This window comes from Elaeis guineensis, chromosome 5, assembly GCF_000442705.2.
Source record: "Elaeis guineensis isolate ETL-2024a chromosome 5, EG11, whole genome shotgun sequence".
Classification (NCBI taxonomy): domain Eukaryota; kingdom Viridiplantae; phylum Streptophyta; class Magnoliopsida; order Arecales; family Arecaceae; genus Elaeis; species Elaeis guineensis.
Genome location: NC_025997.2, coordinates 107214981 through 107237021, shown reverse-complemented (window position 1 = coordinate 107237021; position 22041 = coordinate 107214981). Strand labels below are relative to the sequence as shown.

At 37.9% G+C, this 22041-nt stretch overlaps 2 protein-coding genes across 3 annotated transcripts in view; one reads left to right on the top strand and one right to left on the bottom strand.

Moving 5' to 3' along the window:
* The first annotated feature begins 2695 nt into the window (after nucleotides 1–2695).
* LOC105045416 (uncharacterized) lies at nucleotides 2696–8089 on the top strand. Its single transcript, XM_010923685.4, has 6 exons — nucleotides 2696–3027; nucleotides 3527–3706; nucleotides 6266–6347; nucleotides 6444–6551; nucleotides 6628–6786; nucleotides 7725–8089. The coding sequence occupies exons 1-6, from the start codon at nucleotides 2776–2778 to the stop codon at nucleotides 7919–7921; spliced, it is 978 nt and encodes a 325-aa protein (XP_010921987.1). The 5' UTR covers nucleotides 2696–2775; the 3' UTR covers nucleotides 7922–8089.
* A 527-nt stretch (nucleotides 8090–8616) lies between these two features.
* Nucleotides 8617–22041, bottom strand: part of LOC105045417 (beta-galactosidase 8) — a 68713-nt gene continuing 55288 nt past the window's right edge. The window contains exons 16-19 of one of the 2 annotated variants that reach the window (XM_010923687.3): nucleotides 16104–16214; nucleotides 11890–12101; nucleotides 10342–10672; nucleotides 8617–8926 (exon numbers count right to left, since the gene is read on the bottom strand). In XM_010923687.3, coding sequence (XP_010921989.1) covers nucleotides 8816–8926; nucleotides 10342–10672; nucleotides 11890–12101; nucleotides 16104–16214 — 765 coding nt within the window. In that variant the 3' untranslated portion in view covers nucleotides 8617–8815. Of the gene's footprint in view, nucleotides 8927–10341; nucleotides 10673–11889; nucleotides 12102–16103; nucleotides 16215–22041 lie in introns of those variants that run through there. The other variant, XM_073258049.1, reaches the window with a different exon arrangement.

The window sequence follows — 22041 nt, the reverse complement described above, 5'->3', positions numbered from 1 at the left end:
AACCTGATAGTCATTGACACCTATCCGGGTGTCTGGGATGCCAGCGTCTGATAGAACTTCCATCGGAGGGGAAGTCCTGACCTGTACGTCGGTCAGATGCGATGACATCTTCATAGAGATTCAGGGTCTACCTGAGTTCCTCTGTGATGAGGATACAGAAGGTCGAGGGGCAGGTTCCCCTGGTGCAGCAAATTGTATCGACACCACTACCTTTGTAGATGCCGAAGACTCCCTCCTCGGGGTACTGTTCGGCCCCGAGAAGCCCCCAGCAGCAGGCTGGGCAAGGATGGCCTCAGTGCGGCCGCATTTGGGAGTTGGAGCCCTGCTCACCTTTTTTCTTTTCACAATCTGACGAAGAGCTTCAAGGTCACTGGCATTCATTTCTGCATAGTATACAAGGTTAGTAAAAAAATGAAAAATATGTCGAGCTAAAAAAGATGCATGAAAAGCTACTCACTCTTCGGGTCGGCTAGACTTAACCCAACCCTGAACAAGATATCCGCGGTAAGAAATTGAGTTAGTGAAGGGAGAGTCTGACTGAAGATCTACTTCAATACCTCCTCATCGACGTCAAACAAGATTGGAGCTCTGACCGCCGACCTATGAGGTCTACCCTATGATATGCTGAAGTCTCAGGGTTGCTCGATCGAGACGTAGAAGAAATGCTCCTTCCAGTTATGCACTGAAGTAGGAGCATCTCGAGAGAGACGGTGTCCCCATCGAAGAGAGATGTACCACCACTCGTTCTCTTTAGGATGTTCCTTTAGTATGAATGAGTTCCGAAGAAAATGGAAGGTCGATTCGACCCCAAGGAAAAGGCAATGAGCAAAGAAACCTATAATCTGGCGTCATGAGTTCAGCGTGATACTACAGAACTTATTCTATATAATTTAAGAAATTCCACTATGAGATAGTGAAAAGACAGCTGCACTCCGGCCTTCAAAGCTTCCTCGTACAAACCAACTCAGCCTGCACGAGGAAGAGCTATTCTTTCGCCTGGAATGGCAACCTCCAGTTTAAACTCGACTGGTATTTGGTATTTCAGCCTAATAATCTCCAGGTCCTTGGGGGTAAGGATGGAATCTACTCTATATGGATCGAAGTCCGGGACTTCAGGTCTATCCGAAGGACAAGCAATGTCAGACTTAGGGTCTGCGCTGCTAATGTCATTTTTCGAGCTTAATGACTCGGGGGCTACACTCTTGCCATCATTCCCCAAGCTCAACATCTCGGGGCCCATACTTCTAAAACCATCACCTAAGCTCCAGGTGTCAAGAGACAAGCTAGACTCACTCATGGCTAAGGAGAAAGGAACTGATCTAAGAATGAAGCGGCCGAGCAAACGAAAGACGATGAGCAGAGGTAGCTCAGCTTAATCCGAGCAAGTATGCAGAATTGTAAAGTGCCAGAGCTCCCCCCTCCGAACAGTAGAAGCGGTGAAAAGGAAGTTACTGTGGTCCTAGTTATAGAACTCTAGGACGACTCCGATCTACTGACGATGTACCTCCCCCGATCGATGTTCGACAAGTGGCGGTCTCTAATTAGTCAAGGCAGAGCTCCCACGGGTCTGAGGAATCAACAGCCCAAATATAGTGCCAATTCATTTTAGAGCACCGATCTTCGACACATGTCCATGAAAAACAGCTCGACTATATCAACCTCGACCTCGGACTGGGTACTCTCTTTGACCGACTTATTAGCAGCTCAGTCTTGAGCGTGGGGGGCATCTGTTATAGATCCGTACTTCAGCCTCAGTCCAAACAACCTCATCACCGTCGAGCTACTCACAGCCGAGCTACTGGAGATGGCTTTTGCTGGGCTAAAGTATAGATATGGTGATCACCTAATACGACCTATCGAGTTAGCAGCAATTTTTATTCTTCAATCTAATCCCGTTTCACCTCGAAGGACGACCTTCTTCATTTCGTCGACCTACTTTGACAAGCAAGAGGACAAGTATCCGCTCCATAGACTCCAGTTTTTCGGTATGGATAACCTACTAGATCGGTTATGGCCGATCTATTTCTTCCACCAATAGGCCCATCCTTCCAATTGAAAAAGTGCAAATAAGATAGGATTCCTTCGCGATTAAATCTCCCATAAAAGAAAAGTCCTTCTTTGAATCTATTTATATGACAAATTCGAAAAGCACCAGAACTTTGGAATGGATACGTTTCAAACTCCTCTCCTATAAATTAAAGACTCCAGGACTCTCCAAAGTATACAATCGACTTTTCACTCTCTCCTCTTCTTGTCTCCAATCTCCTGACTTGAGCATCGGATGTCTACGTCGGAGAACACCATTCTGGTGTGGACTTATTTTGTAGGTGTTCGGATGAAGGTCCAGTGGTGATTCTACCTCGGCGTCCGACCTCATATGGGGAGATTGACAGCAACACCAAGAATTTCTGATCGCATGCATCAGTGTTATGAGCACCAACATGAGATAGAAACCTCTGCAGAAAACATGGGACACCTTACTCACTCTCTTGGCCAAGTGTATTCTCAAGGTTCGTGGCTACCTCGGCAATCCTATGTCCCTCTCCACCTTCTTTTCTCTCAGCTCATGTATCTATATATTGTCGTAGAACTGTGACAAATTCTACCAAAAAAAACGAACCGTGACAAATTTGTCATTTGGAATTGCCATTTTCACCCCCTACCCCACTATCGTATTATATTAGCGGCGGTGGATTTCACAGTTCACACCGCTATTCCCTTGACTTATCCAAACAGCCTGTCGCCCCGATCGCTCCGACAGCCGGCGAGAGCGCGATGAAGGCCGTGGTAATCACCAGCCCCGGCAGCCCGGAGGTCCTCCAGGCCCAGGAGGTGGACGACCCCGCCGTTGGCGACGATGAGGTCCTCATCGAGGTCGCCGCCGCCGCCCTTAACCGGGCCGACACCGTTCAGCGCAAGGGCTCCTACCCCCCGCCCAAAGGTGCTAGCCCCTACCCCGGCCTCGAGTGCTCCGGTACCATCATCGCCGTCGGCAAGTACGTTACCCGGTGGAAGGTCGGCGATCAGGTACCTACTACTACTACACCATTCACCCCTCGTCTCTTTCCAAAAAAAAGGTTGGATATTTAAGAAAAATTAGGGTCCGAACAGTGTGGATGTGCAGCGTTTTTGTGAAAAAAAAAAAGTTACGATTTTGCAGAGGAAATCACTCAGATTAGATCTTTCCTCTTGATTAGAGACCCCCCTATCAAAAGAAAAAAAAAAAAAAAAAAAAGACAAAAGCACGGTTTTAAAATGTATGAAAGCTCAACAATTAGGCTCACCCTAGGTTTTTGCAGCTGAGTTAATGTTAGTTCGCTGTAAGTTTTCTATCAGAGTTAGGTTTTGCAGGGTATTTAAATTTCTTTTAAATGGATCACGTACTGTACGCCTTGCTTCTTGATCAGTACTTGGGTTGCAAAAGTTTTACATAATATGAAATTTCATTGATTTGCTCTGAGCTTGAACTGTACTTATTTATTTGTTCATTCTTTGATCCTTGTTCGTGGATTGTCACCTTGTTCAGGTTTGTGCTCTTCTGAGTGGAGGTGGGTATGCGGAGAAGGTGGCAGTGCCGGCCGGGCAAGTCCTTCCTCTCCCACCAGGTGTTTCTTTGAGGGATGCTGCAAGCTTTCCTGAAGTGGCATGCACTGTGTGGTCGACCGTGTTCATGATGAGCAGGCTGTCCCCAGGGGAGTCTTTCCTGGTAAATCTCTTACTTTTTGAACTCTTTTTATATTAACAAACTGTTTGTGGTGTGTGTTAATCAGTCTGTCATGAATATTGCTTATCTACAATGACATGAAAGGCTTATAGCTTGGGAACTTAAAAGTTGTGTTGTTTTATCTCGATCCCTATTACCATTGCAATTAGATATTTTGGACAGATAACATCTTGTTCAGGTCATTCTATTAATTGCGAACTCCCAGGGAACAAGCTCTTAATACCCCACATTATGAGGACCATGTCTATGCCTGTCATCTGTGCTCTATAGTTCCTCTTGTAGTTTTCGACTACCAAAGTCATCTGAAAGAGTAAGATAATATTTGTCTATTCAGCATGAAACTCAGTACAATGCATATTTCATCTTTACTTCTTCATTATCCATGTGGTTGGAGAGCAGTAGGTGAATAAAACATTTGAGAATAATATGCTTGTCTGGTGATGCTATTGGCAGAAAAGGAGTGAACTTGGTTTTTTTTATCTTAACATTGGAGAACTCGAGGCTGTTCTATACAAGAATCTTGAACTATTGTTGTTTTAAATTTGGGACTATATTTGGGCAAGCTAAGAGTAAGGTGAGGGATGGGATTCAACTTTTAAGGTTGGAGATTCTTGTTTATTGTAGCTGGAGTCTGCTTTACACAAGTGAGACAATGGCATGTTTTTTCACTTCCCATTTGCTTTTGGGTTTTCTGCGTGTATACCCTTCTAAACATTCAAATTTGCGTGAATATCCTTTCAAAATTGATATTTGTATGTATACCCCCATAAAATACTTATTTTATATATATATCTTTCTGTTTTCTTTTTTTTTTTTGCATATGTATCTATATCATTTAACGCTATTAAAAAATTAATGGTTAAAATTTAAATGACTAAAATATCCTTATAGGTAGATATGCAAAAAGAAAATTTATAAGGGTATATATACAAATAGCAATTTTATGAGGGTATTCATGCAAATTTGTATGTTTAGAAAGATATACATGCAAAAAATTTTAGTTTAATTTTTATCTATTTCATCTGGATGGATTCAGACCCTCTTACTCGACAAGGTAGTAACATATTACATAATATAACAATACGATAATGATATTATATAATATTTTATATATTAAAATATTATATTATATTTTAATATTATGCAAGATAAGACAATTATGTCCATCTTATAATAACATAATATACCTTATACACTTCACAAAGATATTTTCGATAAAAATTTTTAAAACAAAATATAATAAGATTATAAATTCTTATTGTTACATAATATCCAAATTCATAACTATGTCCATTCTATGCAAATGCACAAGCTATTCATCTAATATCAGATTCAGATATTGTTCTTAGAAGCATATTATTATACATTAGAGGAAAAATGGATGGTTATGATCTGTTTAATTTCTAGATAAAATAATTTTGATCTATCATTTGATAAAAAGATCATTTTATCTATATAAATTAATAAATTAAGTAAATTTATTATTTTAGTTGTATATGTTAATTTTTTTCTATTAGAATAAGGAAAGAATTAACAAACCAAGAGAAGTATATTTATGTTAAGAGTTTGTTGCATGTATACCCTTCTAAATATTCAAATTTGCATGAATACCCTCATAAAATTGCTATTTACATATATATCCTTATAAATTTTTCTTTTTACACATCTATCCATAAGGATATTTTAGACATTTTAATTTTAAACCGTTAATTTTTAACGGTGTTAGATGATATGGGTACATATGCAAAAAAAGGTATTTTATGAGGGTATACATGCAGATATCACTGTTGAAAGGGTATTTATGCAAATTTGAATGTTTGAGAGGATATACATGTAAAAAGCCCTTTGCTTTTCTCGTTCTGTTGTCATTATGGTTCCCTATAAAATGAATTTGATGGGCCACCTCCATCTTTTTCTCAAACAAAAAGGTATATTGAATACTCTCAAAGGGAATTTGTAGAGACACAAGTATACCGGAAACTTATTAGGTGACGAGATTTTTCAGTGAAATAATATCAACATATTACAGCTTTCATATAACAGATCAACTTTAGTATCTTCTTATCAGTGCAATTGGATAATTGTACTGTACCAGAACATCTATAGATGTATTACTATAAAGTATAATAAGAGAAATAATATCTTATACTCTAAATTGTTTTTAAAAAAAAAGTATGTCTTTCAGGCATCTTTGGGTGCCTGATCACTCTATGAATGAAATATCTACTGAAATTGCGACAGTTATTAACAGAGAAAGGTGGGAGAACTCCAGAGTCTTGGTGGTTAATGCAATCCATCTAAAATGGTAAATTCTGGTATTCAAAATACCTTGGCAATGTGAGATCTACCGGTTCTCATGATCCATCAATTTCTTCATCTTTCTGCAGCATTTTCTCACAGCTCTTCAATAATGTGAGGGATAGCTCAAGGATAGGCTATTTGTTTGTCCAATCGGACCTTTTATCACATTTCCAATATAAGCAATTAAAATGAATATGCATTGCTTTGGCTTTTTAAATCCCTGACACTGAATAATTTCAGATTCATGGGGGATCTAGTGGGATTGGCACATTTGCTATCCAGATGGCCAAACATCTTGGAATTCGGGTGTTCGTCACAGCAGGTCTGGTGATGTTAATAGGAAAAAGAAATAGACTTGTTGTGCATACCATGTTAATCGGATTCATGATTAATATGTAGAACTCTGTTCACTTCTTAGGCACTGAAGAAAAACTTGCTGCCTGTAAGCAATTTGGTGCTGACGTCTGCATCAACTATAAGACTGAAGATTTTGTTGCACGTGTGAAAGAAGAAACAGCAGGAAAAGGTATGTTCTATTGTCTTCATCATGCTCAGGCTTAATGGCAATCACAGTCATCTAAGTCCAGGTAATGGTGACACAGGTGTTGATGTTATACTGGATAACATTGGTGCACCATACTTGCAGCGAAATCTTGACAGCTTAAATATCGATGGGAGGATATTTATCATTGGTTTCCAGGGAGGCACTGTCGCACAAGTGAATCTCTCATGTTTGCTTGCTAAGCGTCTTACTCTTCAAGGTACTAAAATTGCATATCTCAAACTTTTTGTTGAAAGTCTTCAGTCTTTCTTTTCCTTTCTATTTTGCACTTGCTTCCTTGATTCTGCATAAACTTGTTTTCCTAAGAAAGGTTCTATCGAATAAAGAGTTCACTGGTAGCAATTTCTTGTCATGGGCGGGCTTTAATAAAGTATAGTTGGCTATTAGAGGCATCTGGTTGCATCTAAGACACTGTAAGTAGTTGTGAACCGCTTAATGCAGGGATAAACTAGCGGAAGTGAAACTCACTATTCGCTTCTTCCTTCCCATAACATGACCTGACCATGATGTGTTTATGTTTAATAGCTTCCAGTTTGATAATTTGGATGCTAATCTTTAGATAATAAAGCAACCCAAAACTAAAACTAACTGGTAGGAAAATTTTCTCGAGTCAGATCCAGAATTATTCATGGTGACCATTTTCCATATCCAGGAGATGAGCTGTTTCTTTTCTTTGGTTCCGCATCTGTTTCATTGAAAATTAAAGCACTTGACTGGCTGCCATGGAGCTTCCCCATTTTTTCAGGGATGAAAGCTTTTAATCATTTCATCTCATCCAATAACTTGCTAGCAGAACCTCAAACACAAGCTTAACCATATTGTGTAGCTTATATGCCTTCATGAAAACACCAATTATTAGGGGTTTGCATATCCGATAAGTTGTTTAATGTTGGTCTCCTGGAAAGTATGTTGTAATCTATTTTATGGTGAAATATATACTGATCATTTCATCTCATCAAAGAACTTGTTAGCAGAACCTCAGCAAAAGCTTAACCATTTTGTGTAGCTTACCTGCCATCATGAAAACACCAAGTATTGGGGGGGTTTGAAATCTGATGAGTTGTTTGATGTTGGTCACGTAGAGAGTTTGTCTTAATCTGTTTTGTGGTGAAATATTTGATAATCATGTGTGTGCAGCTGCTGGACTGCGGAACAGAAGCCCAGAAAATAAAGCAGTGATTGTTGGGGAGGTAGAGAAGCATGTCTGGCCAGCTATTGCAGCTGGAAAGGTTAAGCCTGTAGTTTTCAAGTCCTTTCCCCTGTCTGAAGCAGCCGAAGCTCACAGGCTAATGGAAAGCAGTGCTCATATCGGGAAAATTCTGCTAATTCCATGATCCAAAAGATATTATCTAGGCCCTAAAATAGCTTGAAAGGAATGGGTCTTTCCAGGCTGTTTGCCAGAACACATTGTCTACCTGATAGACAATTTGTATTTAGCTGAATATGCAACGTGTATGGTCTTTCAAGTTTTCTAATAAAGAGGAGCCAATATCCATTTAGTAGTGGAATTTGAGTACAGGTTCAAGCTAAACAGACATGAAGATGTTCCATACCTTTTCATTTCTTGAGTTAGCTAAAACATATCATTTCGTATGAAGGAAACAACTTACGCCAATAGTCATGTGAATGCTTCCAGTGGATCGCAGTTACTTGGTGGTAATGAAAGAGAACCTTGTTCTGGTTCTCAGAAGTTGCATAAAGGGTGGTGGCAATGGTTGTTGTGGCATTGACTAAAGCATCAGATTACTTGCTAAGCCTACACTGGTAAAAATAGACAGCAGATTTTAAAGAAATGAGTGCATTATCATAGTTTCGCTGGTCCTGAATGAACACCTATCGCATATTTACCACAATTTTCAACAATTCTATTTTGAAATTTGTCTTAGTAACTTATCCAATCAAAATTCCTGTAGTTTCCTGCAAAGAATATAAAACACCAGAAAGGTTTCAGGTGTGAGATCCAAAGAGTGATCAGGTGCATCATGCCAATGACGTCCTGCTAGTTCTTCATCCAGTTAATTATCCACCATTAACTCAAAAAGGGTTGAGAAGCTTTACATATTAATTCATAAATAATTTATGTATCAGTTGCACCAAAGGTTTTTCCTATCAGCAACTGTTCAGTTGATCACAATAATGCGTAGCGTTCGGTTGCACATTTACATAAAAGACAAGTGAGGTAAGAGAAGACAGGTGGGAACAAGATGCCTTCATTGCTAGTGTGCAAGTTATTCACTGCAAAGTACTTCCACTGCAAGGCTTTTGGGAACTCCTGGGCATGGATCCCCAAACTCGAGGGTTGACACAGTTACTGAGCAGCTCTCACGACCAATGCATTCCTGGAGCATAATTGAGTACTTAGACAGGGAAAAAAGTGTTGTATAATTTTGATTTGAGTGAACAGCCTGGATGTTGCTGGCTCAGAATCATTCATGAATAGCTCAGAAGAACTTCAAGCTTTAAATGGACAGATAGAGGACTATTTTTAACTTGAGTAAGGGATGTACGTTGCAATTGATTTTTCAAGATGCACCTTCTACCGATCTCATTTTAATGATTCACGTATACCATTCAGCTCTGAATTTCTATAAACCTTTTTCAGATAAAAGGATCAGTACTATTAAAATTGGAGCTACACTAATTCTACAAATATATATTCCAGCAAAAAGAAAGAAAGAGAGAGTGTGTGTTTGATATCACAACAATATCCCTAAACCATGACCAAGAGCACAGAAATGCAGTCTGCAAACACCACCTTTTGGTTTTGATTTTAGAAGACAACTGTGGCAGATACTAGAACAGTTGTTGTTCCTCACACAAGCTGATGCTATCCCAATGCAATTGTAAGGGCTAGTTTTAAATCTGTCTCTTTCTAAATGTTTCAAGCTAACATAAGCTGTGTTCCTGCACACTTGTGTCCAACTTTTGGTAAGAAAGATGGTTTTATTTAGTACCATATAAACTGATCACCAAGTGCAAACAAAAAGTACTTGTACAGCATTCAACATGTCTCCATATACAGTACATGACTGCCAGGCCTACTTCATACTGGACCAGCAAAGCACCTTCTAGATACCATACAATATGTGACTCCTGAGGACATGGAACTGTACATGACTCCCAAAGACCAGTCAACAAAACACCAACAAGATGATGGCAATACTAGTGTCCACCTTGAAGAATTTGTGTTGGATTCATATCCACAAGCCAGGTGTGCGGCAAAGTTTTAGATACTTATCAAATTCTGTCTTTGTTTTCAGAGAAAAATGAAAAGTTGGCATTTCCAACAAATGAGTTCTACCCACATGATGTTTGGAAGTAGAATTTTATTGTTTTAAGAACTTAAGGAAGCAAGTATTTAAATAAGCTTGCAGAATGTCATGTTTTTTCTTATATCCTTGAGGTAATTTTGGAGTTTGGATGCACAAATAATCTATTGACATTTTCTATTTTACATTGTTTAAAAACTGAATATATAATTTAGCTATATTTTTTTTTCTTATGCATCCCCTTATATACTTATTCCCCTTTTGTAGAGTCAGACATTTGTATACACATCTGAATGCTGATCCCATGTCTGTGTCTATGCAACACAGGCCATAGGTGCAGGGTGAAACTAATTACTGCATTGCATGAAATATTAAATAACAACAATATAAGGGGCCTAAATTTACGTAGGGCCTTAAAAATGATCCACGGGAGGGGAAAAAATCCACAATTTGAAACAAGATGATGGTCAAATAAATGATGATACCTTTTGGATGATTGGAAGAACACCATCTGAACTGCAAGTCCCATGACTGAAGAATCCACATTGTCCTTGAGGCATGCCAAAGCTTGCAAAATTTACCAGAACAATATGCCATCCTTGCTCACATGACAACCGAAGCTCAGGGTCCATTGATGTAGCTGTGGAGTTTGGTTTCCAGGAGTCTACAGGTGGAGGATCCAATTCAGATACATGTGCGCATGCTGCTTCTCCTGTTTTGGTCAGTATTGTAATCTTAGTAGGATCACCACCAAGTTCTTCATGCAGAACCAATAGATTTTTGCCAGGATGTACCCAGGATCGCGGAATGTGATACCTAAAATTTTATAGTTTCTCCATATTAGTATTAATAATCTAAGGATATGAAAGTTACATAATGAATTTATCTTGAAAAGAATATCAAATGCTCAAGCTTCATAATCAATGACTAGAATCATTTGTCACCGGAAATGATAAACTAAAATGGTTGACAACCTCAAGAACTTTTTTGTGAAAAGTCAATTTCAACCTTTAGAATTCTGAATAGCACATCATGAATATTTGAGGCAGCAGTAGATGAGTAGGACTTGAAGAATCAATCAAGTTATTTAAAAAAGAAAATGTGAGTTTCTTTTGTAATAGCAGTGGGAAGTAACTTCTCTGATTGATATGAGGACTTCTCCCCACAACAAGCACTAGATATTGGTATCCTGAAAATAAGACTGAAGGGCTATATTAGATCAACTGACCTAATAGAAGCCCATACAGCAACAAATTTTGGGTGGTAACCAAAACCCATGATGCTCTTGATCTTCATCTTCTTTCATATAAATTATGCTCAACCAAGTAGAAATGATAATGTTGAGATGGATTTGAGGTATGACTAGGAGGAAAAGAGTGAGGAACAAGCATACAAGAGGTCTAAAAGTGGTACTGAGGATGAATGACGGCAAGATGGTTGAGATGAAATGAACATATGAAACAATGATATGAGCAGACCCTGACAAATTGAGGTTCTTGAATCTATGCTAAAGGGTCTTGAAAGGAGAGGTTCTTGAATTTAAAAGGTCTAGAAAAATGGATAGGTTGAACCTAATCTGAATGAATGTTGTGAGCAGGAATTAGGAGAAACTTGCAGCAACATGGAGAGTTGTCCTCCATAGAATTTTTGGAAAATAAAGATTCTTCAGGCCAAAACCAAATAATTGGGACAAGCCATTGATGGTTATCGTTTTACAGTTTTTACTAAATGTTCTTGCTGCTAAGATAACATTAAGAATATGCATTGAACTATCATTTACTTTTTTTGCATATACCACTGAATCTGATGTTCCAAACCTCAAACCCAAATTTAAATTGGTCTTCTCCTTCTGTATGTGATAAAAAATTCATTTTTATGCAAGGCTATTGTGTACATTCATTTTAGCAGAGTGCAACAAACACAAGCCAGGGAAGATGTGAATAAATAGTGTCTGTACATTCATTTGGATGACGAAACTGCAACAACATAATTTCTGGACAGTTCATGTAAAAAGACAAGGAAAATAATCTTACAGTATTTGAGCAGGTTGCCCACAGCTCTTTAAGCATTTATTTGAATCATATGGTCCTCGGTAATCGCAACCTTCTGAGCAGCCTGTTGATGGCGACAGATAAGCAGGCCAGTATCGCCCTATACTCTGTCCATTAACCCATGCCTGGCCCTTTCCCATGCTTGAAAGATTTAATGCCAATGGACCATTTCCTTCTGGTGGAGTAAACGATGTCTGAGAATGTCCAAAGATACCCCAGAAAAAAAATTGAGCTTTAAATATATATACAAATCCTCAACAAAAAATTTCCAAGGCAGGTATCTCGTAACTTCAAGGCTAGGTGGATTATCTGAGGTTTTCTATTATGAGAGTCCAACCAGCAGTCATATTCAGTGATTCTAGTAAATAATTAACAACTAACTTGATATACAAGACATTATTTTGAGATAACATGATATTGGTTGAATTGGCCAGGCTTCCGCCCATTCAAGTCCATAAAAGAAGAGAACATGACCATCTGAGACTGTTACATATGGTGCATTACCTACAACTGTAGGTGCACCATTGTAAATTTGTCACTGTAAAACACCAAGTTTTTTAACCAGTAAAAATTTCAACAGTGGGATAGAGTTTCTAAATACCCAAAGGCTGTAGTGAACAATAGGGAAAACATAAAGACCCTAAACAGGTGCCAGCAATTAAAGACAAATGTGTCATCAAAGAGTGACATGTTGTTGCTTGATGAAAACACATGTTTTTACTAAACCAAACATGGACAGTGAGGTTCTTGAAAATGCAATTGGGGCTAAGTTTCAACCATACATAAAAGAAAAAAGAAGCACTAGCAAAATTTTCGGGGCCTAAACGTTCTTTCAGAATGACGAGGACTTGTGAATGAGGTACATCCTAATATTTTGGGAAGCAATAGCGACCACAAAATTAAGTCCACCAAGCTTACCAATAAAGAAGTCGGATTCAACTATGATAAATGAGCCTAACTGATATTTAATCCATTTGTAGTTAAATATGCTCTCAAGAACAAATGGTATAGAGCATCCATTATCATATACACATCAATTGCAATGTTGAAGATGGAAATGACATCAACTTGACCAAAAGCACCTGTGCATATGTCAGGACAAGAATCTTGTGCTATCACAAATTTATCATCATTAATTTTAATTTGATCCAATGTTTTTAAATATAAGGTTTTGCACAACGTTAAATCAGGTATGCATAAGGAAACTGGGATGTGATTAATTGCTATTTCCCTACCAATCTCATAATGTAGGGGTGAAAGTAGTATGGATAATATCCATCCGGATCCATTTTCATATCCGAATCTATCCGGATATAGACAGAAATTTGAGAATCCGACTAACATCCATATCCATATCCATATCCATCAAAGAGAAATGGATATGGATATGGATAGACAATCCGATTCTACCTATAACTCTATATAATTTTATATGTTACTCATTAACTTTTGAGGGAAATATATAACCATATAAACATGCTATTGACTTGACTTATCAACCATTTAGTAATATCTTTGATTCTATAGTCATAAAGCTTAATTATCCAGCTTATATCTATACTTGTATTGATACTTCTAGTAGTCGAATTGTATCTGTATCCATTTAAAATACATACGGATATGAATTTTTGCATCTGACAATATCCATATTTGTATTTGTATTTGTATTTGTTAAATACAATAAATATGGATATGGATATACTGGTATCCGATCCGGTTTCATCCCTATCCATATGCAATCACATGTTGGACTTCCAAGAGCCATAACTTAAAATCCATTAAATCATCTTAACAACACAACTGATGTTTGAGGGACTGTAGATCTAAGATAAATTCTTTATGAGATCTAAGGTAAACATCTACCATTCATTCAAGGTTAGGTCTTGTTATGATGGTGGTTGAATTATTTAGAAACATGCAAGGTAAATGACATGTTGCTTTCATTGAGAAAACATTTTCCCTTTAGGTATAGATTGACACATGGCAAAAACATAAGACTCCATCAACCTCTTGGAGCAGCTCCAATATTACCATGCACATTAGTTTTGAGTTATTACTCATGAAGAATGCTAAGCTCCTTGTACTAATATAAGCTTTTATCTTTGTTTGAAGGAGAGAAAAGTTTTTTTATTTTTGTTTTGATTTAAAACTCATATTCATGATAAGCATCTTATCATGTAAGCTAGCTACCCTTAAAGGGTTCTTTTGCATTTTCCTTTAACAGCTGAAATCATCTACTAGTAACTTGGATGACGCTGAAACCAAACCTAATCAGCCCAACCCACTCAATTGGGTCAGGTTAAGCCGGGATTTATAAACTCGGGTTGGGTTTGGGCACAAAATCTGAGCAAGCCCAAGTTGGGTCATGTTAGGAGTTAAGCATAAAACCAAGGTCTACGGTATTGGAACCAGTCCCCATACTGGTAGACCAATGGATGGTACCATGCCGTGCTATCTTGGTGCACACCAACAAAGGAGAACCAGCAAGGGAGGGAGAGAGGGAGAAGAAGAGAGAGAGGGAGGGAGGGAGGGTGGGATAGAGAGGGAGAGAGTGGGAGAGGGTGGCAAAGAGAGAGAGGGGCAGGGAGGGAGAGAGAAGGAAAGAGACGAAAAAAAGAGAGAGGGAGGGAGGAAAAGGAAGATGGAGAGGGAGAGGGTGATGAAGACTGAGAGAGGTGGATGGTGGGGGCAAAGAGAGCTTTCAAAGCTCTCTCCTCCACAGCTCTGGAATAGGGTGGAGCCCCTGTTTCAAAATGAAACAAGGGCACCATGCCCTTTCTAAATTTTTTTGAAATTTTTTAAGTGAAGTTGACAAACAAAACAGGAAATCCATCCCTTTTTTTATTTGAAATTTTTTAAGTGAAGTTGGCAGCCACCCTCTCGCTCTCTTCTTCTCTTTCCTTCTTCCTCTCCTCCTTCCTTGCCAATTGAATGGAGGGGCGAAATCATGCTGGTTTGCCCTCGATACAGTATGATATGCCAAGTACCACTCAATTTGGGACAGTATGGCATACCTTGCTTAAAACAAAACCCAAATATAACTCAACCCAACCCAACTAAATAATATATATATATATATATAATATTTATGTGCCTTATTTAACTATATCTTTACCCTATTGATTGTAGAATTGCATAAGTGCAACCAAATAACTTCCCAACTAACTAAATACTAAAGTAACAAAAACATCCAAAACATTTCAGCAAACTTAAATTACACATTCAATGTGTCCTAATTTAATCATCCAACCAAATCTGGAGGGATCTGACATTAACCCAACCAAACCCAAAATTAGCTTAAGATGGGGCTGGTTTCGAAGGGTGGAGATATTCCAAATCCAACCAAAGTTTGGGATGGATTGGTAGATCCAACAAATGGGTGTGGATTACATTTAGCTACAACCCACACCAATCTGCACAAGTTGCTGCCCCACCTGCCAAGGGTGGTGCAATTGGTCCAGTATCTTGCTCAAACTCCTGCCTCTTAACAATTCTAACTCCCATACAGTAGATCATCTAATACTGCATCTAACTATTCTAACTCCTCCTATAAGAGACCAGCTTAATTTCATGTGTTATTTTTTTCCTGAATTTCCACAGCGCATTTACTTAAAGAAAATAACCATATTGATATATCTTAGATTCTTAATTATCTTATGTATATTTTATCTCTATTTAGACATTTGCTAGTCCACCCACTTGTTTCACATGCATGCCAATTAGGGTTGTCATACCATGTTTTCTATAGAACAAGAAAAAAAAGGGTTTATTTTAGGATAAAATTTCATCAAATAAAAGGAAAGAAAGATTAAAATGTAGCTAAAAGAACACTATGAAATCTATAAACTTCTTAAATACATAACTATATGGTCTTTAATTTATTAAGGTTGAAGTCAAGTCATATCATGTCTCTGCAATAGAAGAATATGCACTTATTTTTATTTCTTATTTTAGTTTTTTTTTTCATGACTTAAATCTAATGTGGGATAGGATATTTTAAATTATTCACAAACTAAACCTATAATTTTCTTCTACCTTCTACTAAACTAATTTCTTTCAAGTTTCAACATATTTTTTTATAGACTTTCCAAGACTTTCTTTTCATAATCTCCAACATTTTCCTTTCTTGCAAATAAATGGTAAATCATAAAATATTGTTCTCAAACTTCGATTATGAGCATCACACACACACATACCTTGTACCATATCAGACTCTGGTTAGTTGGCAGTAGGTTCCCTGAAGACCAAACTGAACTATTTGCATGGTTCACATTGTCAAGTCCAAGATACTCACCTTCTGTGCCCACCTGATAAGCAAGAATACTTGCAACATAAGAAATTACAAAGCTGGAAACATGATTTAATGCTAGTAAATCCTCGAAAGCAACAACTGATGACATTATATGACACATCAAATAACCATAAGATGTTATTCCATAACATATCTTAATCAGTTACTTCTCTTTATATATAAATTAAATGACTCAAACAATTTTTTCTCCCGCTGCTGTGGAAAAATAAACAGAAGCTTGTTCATAAAAAAATTAGTAACTATGTTTGTTAACAGATCTGTCATATCATTAAGGCCTGATCCATGAATGATGGAACTATGTGATTATGACAAAAATCTAAACAAACTTATATGAAAAGCATCTTCTTCTTTTCTTTTCTTTTCTTTTCTTTTTTTTTTTTTTTTGAGAATAGGATGATGGGAACTCCTCTGGCTTCTTCAAAAGAGGGAAAAACTGAAGCAAAGCCCATAAAAAATGCCTAGTTACAATACAAGAGAGGAAGAACTAGGAGGGAAAGAGGCCGAACAAACAGCAGGACCATCCAAAAAAAACAAAAAACAAAAGGGTATAAAGAAGCCCAAAACTCAGAAATCAGAAAACAAGATAAATAACCAGAACATGGAAAAACTGAACCTCAACCAAGTCTGGATTCTGCTCAGATGAAAAGAAATTATAAATTATTTCCCCTATGGAACCACCTTAACTAACCCCTCCAACAGCGAGGAAAAAATACATATGACTAAGAAAAAACAGCAAGTGTAGAGGATGCACCACTAGTGAAAAAATATGCATATCACTCATGCCATGTATAGCACAAAGCACAGAAATCACTAAATCCTATCCAATTCAATCCTCCATTTTTCTGTTCTTCCTCCATGTTATAATGGGACTTCCATGAGGGTAGCGAACTGATGCAGGCCAAGGTCACATACTATCTCATGACAGAATCAAGCAAGCATTATCTCTTGAGGTCACCAAAATTGGACTTCAAGCAAGCAAGAGCACCTAGATTGACAAGATTGTCGTGGAAGAACAAGAAATCATGCTGGAGCAAGATAGAAGACTGTATTTTCATCCTTCATCGACAAAAATTCCATGAATATGTTGGATTTTGGGGTTTGATGCATGCATATGTGTTTCAAAAACTTTGTTTTCTAAATTCCGCAGCGGAGAATAAGATTAAAATAATTTTAATCTTAATTTTGCATGCATAAAAACATAAAACCACATGATCTATTTCATATGCTGAAATTGATATATGCTGAAATTCAGATTGTGATCAAATCACATACCTGTTTCGCAATCCCTTTCTTCAAAACTGGATCTGGAAGAGAAGAGGCTCTCTCTTAGCCGCACAAGTGTTCGGCCTCTACGAGTATCCACTCGAGATCAGCCTGAAATAATCCTCTTTAATCTGAATTTTGGTTCTCCAAAATTCAGCCTACTGAATCTGAACGAAGCCTGGATCACGATCAACACTTGATCTTTCTCCTTGATCTTCTTCTTCTCCTTTTGTCTCGAGTTTTTCCTTGCTATGTGCTGCTACCAGATGTTAGAAACCAGCAAGGAAGAGGCACCCAAACTCCTTTGGGCATGGAACTCCTTGGGACGCGCGTCCGAAGGAAGGGGTGTATAGAACACCCAAGAGGAGAGAAAAGGAGAGGAAGAGAGGGCGTGGGGAGAGCCTTTGGGTGTGAGGGGCTGCTGGCTTTTATACTCTAGGGACCTTAGGGGAGGTCCCTTTAAATAGATATAAGGATTGAATCATATTCAATCTCATAATGCAAGTCTTACTTACATTAGGATTCCTATTAACTTAAGTTATCCAACTTACATTAGGAAGTCCATTAGGCACCAACAATTGAAGCCCTTGCACCCATAATTAGACACCCCAAAACACACCCAAGAGATGCCCTATATGAAAACAAAAGACCCTCTAATCAATAGACACGCCCAAATTGATCAAATCAAGGTGGCGCCCCATAATAACTATCAAGGAGATTCATAAGGGACTTGCACCCTTAATTTATTTGATCCATAACTTTAGACACCCAATAATTGAAGTCTCGTGAATCTTATTCATGTAAGTTATTAGTAGGTAATTAAGTTAGAATTAACTTATCAAATAAGTAATCCCAATGGAAAGAGAAATTGGGTCCAACCATGTACTAGCAAGGTTACCATGAATCCAATGGGTTTCTCTAAACCCAATTGACACTTCATAAGCTCAATTACTTATTTCAGACTTAATCCTTTTGTTGTGTGACCTTATAGGTTCAATTCTATCTAATAATGAGACATACAATAATCTATATCATTGTATCATTGAAACTCTTTTCAATGGGTCGGAATAATTTCACTCTAACTCAACAAGGATTGTCGATCCAGAACAACCCTAGTGAGCTCTCACAATCCACTAGTGATACCTAGCAGTATGTAATGGCAATCCAGTAGAACTGAAATGAATCTTGGGTGTGAGGGGAGAGCCTTTGGGTGTGAGGGGCTGCTGGTTTTTATGCTCTAGGGACCTTAGGGGAGGTCCCTTTAAATAGGCATAAGGATTGAATTCTATTCAATCTCATAATACAAGTCCTACTTGCATTAGGATTCCTATTAACTTAAGTTATCCAACTTACATTAGGAAACCCATTAGGCACCAACAATTGGAGCCCTTGCACCCATAATTAGACACCCCAAAACACACCTAAGAGATGCCCTACATGAAAACAAAAAGTCCTCTAATCAATGGACACGCCCAAATTAATCAAATCAAGATGGCGCCACATAATAACTATCAAGAAGATTCATAAAGGACTTGCACCCTTAATTTATGTGATCCATAACCTTAGACACCCAATAATTGAAGTCTCATGAATCTTATTCATGTAGGTTATTAGCAGGTAATTAAGTTAGAATTAACTTATCAAATAAGTAATTCCAACGGAAAGAGGAATTGGATCCAACCATGTGCTAGCAAGGTTACCATGAACCCAATAGATTTTTCTAAACCCAACTGACACTTCATAAGCTCAATTACTTATTCCAGACCTAATCTCTTTATTGTGTGATCTTATAGGTTCAATTCTATCTGATAGTGAGACATACAATGATCTCTATTATTGTATCATTGAAACTCTTTTTAATGGATCGAAATAATTTCACTCTAACTCAACAAAGATTGTCGATTCAGAATAACCTTAGTGAGCTCTCACAATCCACTAGTCACACCTAACAGTATGTAGTGGCAACCCAATAGAACTGACATAAACCTATGGGTGTGAGGGGCTGCTGATTTTTATGCTCTAGGGATTTTAGGGGAGGTCCCTTTAAATAGGCATAAGGATTGAATTATATTTAATCTCATAATACAAGTCCTACTTGCATTAGGATTCCTATTAACTTAAGTTATCCAACTTATATTAGGAAGCCCATTAGGCGCCAACAATTGAAGCCCTTGCACCCATAATTAAACACCCCAAAACACACCCAGAAGATGCCCTATATGAAAACAAAAGATCCTCTAATCAATGGACATGCCCAAATTGATCAAATCAAGGTGGCACCCCATAATAACTATCAAGGAGATTCATAAGGAATTTGCACCCTTAATTTATGTGATCCATAACCTTAGACACCCAATAATTGAAGTCTCATAAATCTTATTCATATAGGTTATTAGCAGATAATTAAATTAGAATTAACTTATCAAATAAGTAATCCCAACGGAAAGAGAAATTGGGTCCAACCATATGCTAGCAAGGTTACTATAAACCCAATAGATTTCTCTAAACCCAATTGACACTTCATAAGCTCAATTACTTATTTCAGACCTAATCCCTTTGTTGAGTGACCTCATAGGTTCAATTATATCTGATAGTGAAACATACAATGATCTCTATCATTGTATCATTAAAATTTTTTTCAATGGGTCAGAATAATTTCACTCTAACTCAACAAAGATTGTCGATCTAGAACAACCCTAGTGAGCTCTCACAATCCACTAGTGACACCTAGCAGTATGTAATGGCAACCCAATAGAACTGAAATGAATCTCTAGATGTAGTTAACGTGTGATTCAGTCCCTCTATCGTGAGTCCCGACTCGATGGCAGGCATGGAGAAATCGTCAAACCTCAACATCGATCATATAATAGATTCAATCAGCTTAAGTCTATATGTGATTCTATGAAAATTTTTTTCCATCAATCACACTGCTATGGCCATAGACTTAAGGACTCAGCCTCTTAAATCCCATAAGACTACTCCCTTCTGCTAGGATCGATAGATTCTATCTTGATGCACACTCCACTCCTATAGTGGACCAACTATCGCCAACATCCACTACAAGGGCTCCTTGAGACCCATGTTGATGTGTCAGTCAAATTTCAGCAGCCTCACTACGAGCAGTAGTGTCATCTCAGATCAAAAGACTAGTCATACAACTGCAGCATCGAGAAAGTCACTAACGAGTGAGCAGACATCCATGTGACTTCTCGTGTTGGTCACGCTCAGTACTAGTTATTCTCTAACAACTACCTGCACTCTCGCTCCAGTATTTCTACACTACAAACTCGAGACCCATTTGTCCGAAGGAAGCGATCCGTGCACTGGTATATCCAAATCAATCACCATCCTCATGATGATCCTATGACCAGGAGTAATTTAGGAATCAACCATCAATGACATATGCCTCAAATTCTCAACTCTTTGAGAATATGTGTCATCATCTTGTTAATCCCTTGAATGATTCATGGACACATAAACATGAATGGTAATATAACTGCCCAATAAGTACAAAATCATGTCCTAAAGATATGAAATGTGTCAGCCCAAATTGGCTTCTAGGACATACATCCAACAGAACAAACATCAAACCCCTTATACATCCATTAAAGGGAGAACACAAGGTGATGCTTGACTTACACATGTCCAAAGGACTTAAATTTTGAAGTTTATGTAAAAATTGGATCAAGTGTCATCAAGAGAATAGGCCAAGTAAAATTTTCAGATGAAACATCTTTGTCATGTCCATCAACCATCATCATGTTTAGTTTCCATCACAACATGAATGACCCTAACCGGAGCCCTGATGATGAACCCATGGTCAAAACCAAGGTCTCTGATACCTTTGGAATGGCAAGGTATGAAAGGTGCCATCCCGGAAGGTTTCTGGCACTAGTACATAGTTTGCGATTGGGAACACAAACCCATGCTATGTCTCATTACTCATTTGCTCACTGATTTGGCAAAAACCGGTACAAGATTTGGTGCTGGTATTTGAATTGCGGGTCAAAATAATGAAGTTATGATAGTGTTGAATACCGATGTTTGTACTATTGGCGTTAGTATATAATCTACAGCCAAAAAACTATCATCATATCAAACTCTGATGTCAATCCACCAATTGTCAGATCCAAACATGTCCAGTTAAACTTGGAATAGGTCTAGACAACCAACAACACCATAATTGTCATCCAATAGTGTTCCAACGGCATCCTGAGTACTACCAGATAGGTCAAGACTTGAGAGTCCTAGTTTTCACCCTAAAGGCAAGATTTTTGTTCTAGAAGCCTTGCAAAACAAGTAGTACTTGTTTGACCTAAGTTCAAAGCAACTCCAACGAATGTTTGTGAATGCATGGGCTCTAGAACCTATAAATACCTCTCCATTTTTTCACACTTTTCATCATTGAAGTCAATAAAATTCCTTTCCTAAGATTTTTGTCAATTTTCTTGTGTGGTGGGATGCTGCTCAAGAACATGGGGTGCAATGTTATGGTTTAGGGGAGGTACTGTTATGAAGATAGGATTCCTCAACTCAGACTGTATGAAGACAGGAGGTCG

Bases quoted from the DNA above. Each gene is read 5' to 3' on its own strand.
- LOC105045416 (XM_010923685.4), top strand. From the start codon at position 2,776: ATGAAGGCCGTGGTAATCACCAGCCCCGGCAGCCCGGAGGTCCTCCAG. The intron at 6,348-6,443 runs GTCTGGTGATGT...TTCACTTCTTAG, and splicing joins TCGGGTGTTCGTCACAGCAG to GCACTGAAGAAAAACTTGCT. The intron at 6,787-7,724 runs GTACTAAAATTG...ATGTGTGTGCAG, and splicing joins TAAGCGTCTTACTCTTCAAG to CTGCTGGACTGCGGAACAGA.